General features: G+C 42.5%; 1 protein-coding gene across 3 annotated transcripts in view; it reads right to left on the bottom strand.

The window, feature by feature from the left end:
• The window catches only part of LOC119568154, a 23,018-nt gene that overhangs the window by 2,356 nt on the left and 15,662 nt on the right, over positions 1 to 5,000 (bottom strand). For 2 of the 3 annotated variants that reach the window (XM_037916557.1, XM_037916559.1), the window contains exons 8-10: positions 2,763 to 3,014; positions 2,251 to 2,424; positions 1,650 to 1,876 (exon numbers count right to left, since the gene is read on the bottom strand). In XM_037916557.1, coding sequence (XP_037772485.1) covers positions 1,650 to 1,876; positions 2,251 to 2,424; positions 2,763 to 3,014 — 653 coding nt within the window. The remainder of the gene's footprint in view (positions 1 to 1,649; positions 1,877 to 2,250; positions 2,425 to 2,762; positions 3,015 to 5,000) is intronic. The other variant, XM_037916560.1, reaches the window with a different exon arrangement.

The following is a 5,000-nucleotide window of genomic DNA, read 5'->3' as shown; positions in this document are numbered from 1 at the left end:
AGCAATGATGCACACAATGATTTAAATCATCTACTAGCGAAAGTGCCCGTCTAACCATCAAACGCCTGGAGTCAAGCCACGCAGTATAACCCACCAGCTCATCATACTGGTTGCTGATGTTCATGGATATAGTCTAACATCGGTGATTTAATATACAGCCATGTTATCCCAACGGACCTCGATGTTATAACGGCTACGGAAACTTTTCTGAACGACAAACTATGGGCATGTCAGCGGCTACACATCATGCCACCGAAGGAACAGAAAGCAAAACAGTTTCGGAGGAATGGCTGTTTATTTGCGCAAGAATTTATATGCAGAGCACCTCGAAGTGCAAATGCCTGAACACCTAGAAATATTGTTTATCAAGATATTTGTCACATCAGAATGATGCTGGCAGTACTTTGTACGGACGATCGTTCCTGCCGAAGTACAGCCGAGTGTGGAGTGCAAGGTCAATGATAAACTGCAAGACAACAGTCAATACTTAGATAAAGGAACAACCTCAGTGAAGTTCTTAGTCTATTTCATGCTTTGTATGGTAAATGAATCTAGACTAGGCACATTCAATTAATTTGTAATAATTTATGCAGTTCAGAAAAATAACGTGTAATTTAATAAACATCATGATATTTATTGTATATTACAGATAACTAAAGTTCAGTCTTTGAGTAGTGCTTGTTATTGTAAATAAAATTAAGCCTGTATTATAACTAACAAATAAAGCATATGTAAAAAAGGAGGAGAAAGAAAAGGAAAAGGAGAAGGAAGAGGGAAAAAAAGAGAATAAAAATTAGGAGAAAAGGAAGTAGAAGGAAGAGGAAAAGGAAAAGAAGAAAAAATAGAAAAGGGAGAGGAGAAGGAGAAGGAAAGGGAAAGAAAAAATGATACGAAAAAGGAGATGGAAATGGAACAGAAGGAGAAGGAATATGAAATAAAAAGGAAAAGGAGAAAGAGAAGAAAGAAATGGAAAGGGAGAGGAAGAAAAAGTAGAAAAAGAAGATAAAAAAGAGAAAAAGAATAATAAATAAGCATAATTAGAAGGAGAAGAAAAAATCCGTAAAGAAGAGGAAGAGGCAAAAGAAAGCAAAGAAAAGAAAAGAGAGAAGAAAGAGAAGAAAGGACGGAAAGAAAAAAAGAACGGAAAAGAAAGAGAACAGACAACAATAACCAGTTATCATAATAATAAAAATAACAACAATAATTATGCTAATTAGATATGGCAAACATGTAATTTAACTACATAGTTGATATAATTTCTTTGTAACGACAAAAATACGTTCTCTCAAACGGCAAGAAATAATAAATAAATATACTAAATAAATGTTTTTTTTTTATCTCACCATGTCTCTTGGATTTTCTGTAACGACAAAAAAAATTATAATAATAAAAATAAGAAATGAATAAATGAAAATGAATAAATAAATTCACAAAAACTATCACCACGAGTCATTTGGGTTCTCTGTAAAAAAAAAAAAAAAAAAAAAAAATACATATATATATATATATATATATATATATATATATATATATATATACAAATAAAATAAAAAATCAAACATAAATAAATAACTCACCACGTGTCACTTTGGGCTCTCTGTAACCGCACACACAAGAAAAAAAAATAAAAAAAGAAAAATTATTCTCACCAACACATGTGATATGCACGTGCGAGGAAACTGTGCGGACGATGTTCGTGTCGAAAATGGGTTTCGATTTACCCGTTTGAAATTCAGGGTCCTCCTTGCGTCTTGTAGTGTGCCTGGGAAACCACAGGGAAGGAGGGGGACCTCGCACCTCCTCTGTGCCGGGGAGCTCCTCGTACAAGTCGATCATTTGCAGATTGTAGGTAGGGTAAGGCAAACCCGCAGAGGACCTGGGTAGAGGGGGAGAGGTGAGTGATTGCACCGCCATTCTCTTTCTCTCACTCTTTCTCGTTCTCCTTATTTTATTCGTTCATTCTCCCCCCCCCCTCTCTCTCTCTCTCTATCTATCTATCTATCTCTCTCTCTCTCTCTCTCTCTCTCTCTCTCTCTCTCTCTCACACACACTCACACACACACACACACACACACACACACACACACACACACACACACACACACACACACACACACACACACACACATCACATATTCGTCTGTGAGCACTTAAAGGATCCTTATATCCATATCTAGTTATCTTCTATTTACATCTAGTTACAGTATGTCTGCAAGTACCTGTAGATACTTATACGTAGGTAACCCGCACCTGAGCAGATCGGCAACCAGCCCGGGGAGGGACTCGTGGCGCGGCAGGATAGGCACTTCGTCCGGGTCGAAGTGGGCGATGAAGCGGTACTCGTGCATGTGCCTCAACACGCAGTCACTGAAGAAGATGTTCTCTTGGCTGAACATCTTGGCGGGTTCGAGGTGTCTCCATATCCTGGGAGGGGGAAGGGAGAAGAGAAAGAGTGAGAGGGAAAATGAGAAAAGGCGGATTAAGAAGAGGGAGGCAAAGGGAGAGAAAGGGAGGAGAGGGGAGAAGGAGAAATACAGGAAGAGGTGGCGGAAGAAAGGCAGCGAAGTAGAACGGGAGAGGGGATGAGTACGAGGAGGAGAAGGGAGTGGAAGAGGTGGCGTGAAAAAGAATTGTGAGTTTATCATCACAAATGTTCATCAGCCTAAGTTATAACATTAACGTTTTTCTATATCCCCTTACTCCCACCATTCCAAGTCAAAGTCAACGGTTCCGAAAGAAACGAAAACAAAAGCCACACGAACCTTCGCGTCACCGGATGATTCGGATACGGCGGTGGGTAAGAATAAGGCAAGGTGCGGACAAAGCCATCCACTTCGTAGTGGCGGAGAACCTGGCTGACTTTGGGCGCCACGTCGGTCTCGTACAGGAAGACCTTCGCCACGCCCATGGCCCGCAGCGTCTCGAGCCATTCGATGAGGCGGTCAGAGAAGTCTTCGTTGTAGTAATAGAGGGCGGGGCCGCAGACGGCGACGCTCCAGGCAGGGGTGTTCTTGCTGGGGGATGGAAATACAGGGAAAGTTATTACTGCTGTATCACGATATTATTATTATTCTCACTATCATAACCGATCATACTGTTCTGCACAGTCACGCACGTGTGCCAACTGTGGTGGCCCCCATGATGTATTTTATAGGGGCTGCCCCACCTACAAATTTGAGTCTGAGGTGGCAACTCTCAGATTCAAACTTGGTTTCACTCTGCGTGAAGCCAGCCAGGAAGCACGTTGAAGAGGTTTTTCTCTCACTCCCTAATCGAGTAAGGTCGCTTGCTATCGCTCCCTCCACATTCAAAGTGATTACCGATACCCACCTCCTACTCGTATTCCCCCTACACCCCTTCCTCCTACTCCCTCCCAACACCCCCCCCCCCCAGCTCCAGCTCCACCTACATTAAACTTCCCTCCATCCCCACTGTCTCTTTCACTTCCTCCTGGATACATTCGTGAATCCCTTATGCCACAACTATGCCCTTCCCCAGATCCTCTACCTTCTGATATTAAAGCAGAGTTATTTGCATCTTTCTTCGCCGCTGAATCACAGTTATTTCAGCCTTCTTCCTAGTCCCCTACACTGGTGCTTTGACTGACTGGCGTACTTTCACTTCACTCTCTACTATTCACCCCCCTTTCATCCATTTCATTAATGCTACAACGTAAGAGCTGCCTATATAGCCATTCCTCAAACCCCAAGACCTTATGCCTTCAAATGTGTTTCATGGTGGAATTCTGATTGCACCAAAGTACTTCGCTTAAAATACATGGTCTGGAACAGTTGTCGCTACAAACGAAGCACATCTTCTACATCTATTTCAGCTGTTTAGCGTCGGATCCATAAACTATCAGGCAAACATCCATCCTTCATATCCGAGATGCTCTCATCACTGATCCTTTCTAAGTCGCTAATGAACTGGGTGACTATTTTAGACAGGTCAGTGGTAGTTAGCACCTTCCTCCACTCTTTCATTAAGCACCTCATCACCCCATGGTCCTGTCCTCTGCTGAGTCCTTTTTCTTCCTCTGAACTCAACACCCATGAAGGCCCTGACGTATTCACTACCGTATGCTCCGACACTTACCATCTTCCTTTCTATCCTTCCTATTAACTATTTTCAAGCACATATGGGCAACAGGAAATTTTCCTTTTCATTGGTGAGAAGCCCTTATCCTCCCCTTCTTGAAACCCAATAAATCAGATAACCTCCCTCAAGATTACCGCCCCATCGGTCTAACTACTGCTTGTGCAAACTACTAGAGCAAATGGTTAACTTCCGCTTAACATGGTATGTGAATCTCACAATCTTCTCTCTCCTTCCTAGTTTGGTTTCCACCATACATGAAGTACAGCTGATCCCTTGCTCATTTCGAAACATATATTACATCTGCATTTGCACGCCATAACTCAGTATTAGCTAGTATTGGCCATATTATTTAATCTATGATACCACATGGCGGTACCATATTCTCTAGCAATTATTCTTCCTAGGCATACACAGAAACATGGGTGTCTTTATAGAGTCTTTCCTCTCCAACGCACTTTCCAGGTTAAAATTGCCTCTTCCACATCATCATCCTTTCCTCAGTTCTAAGATATCCCGCAAGGCAGTGTGCTCAGCACCACCTTATTGGTGTAGATGCCATATCTACTCCTCTGCTTTAACCTCCCTTCTTGCTCACTGCGGTCTTCGCTTAGCCCTAGGCACCTTCTGCTCAGGCATGCCATCTCTCTCGACGCCGTACCTTTTTCTCTCTCCGATGCTCTACTCAATTCCACCAGCTTTCCATCACCAAACTTCCTATCATTGCTTCTTCTCCATGTTTACCTATTCCTTTTTTCCATTTGCTTGGATAGCCTCCTCTCCCATTCTCCCTTTCCCCATCTCCGACCTCTTCCGGTTTCTGTCCATTCCATTCCTCCATGGCTTATAACTTACCCCTGTATTTGCTCCTGTTTTCCCTGACCCACCAAAATCAGATACCTACC

Source organism: Penaeus monodon, chromosome 43 (assembly GCF_015228065.2).
Source record: "Penaeus monodon isolate SGIC_2016 chromosome 43, NSTDA_Pmon_1, whole genome shotgun sequence".
NCBI classification, from domain to species: domain Eukaryota; kingdom Metazoa; phylum Arthropoda; class Malacostraca; order Decapoda; family Penaeidae; genus Penaeus; species Penaeus monodon.
The sequence above is the reverse complement of the archived record's forward strand: the minus strand, read 5'-3'. Positions and strand labels throughout refer to the sequence as shown.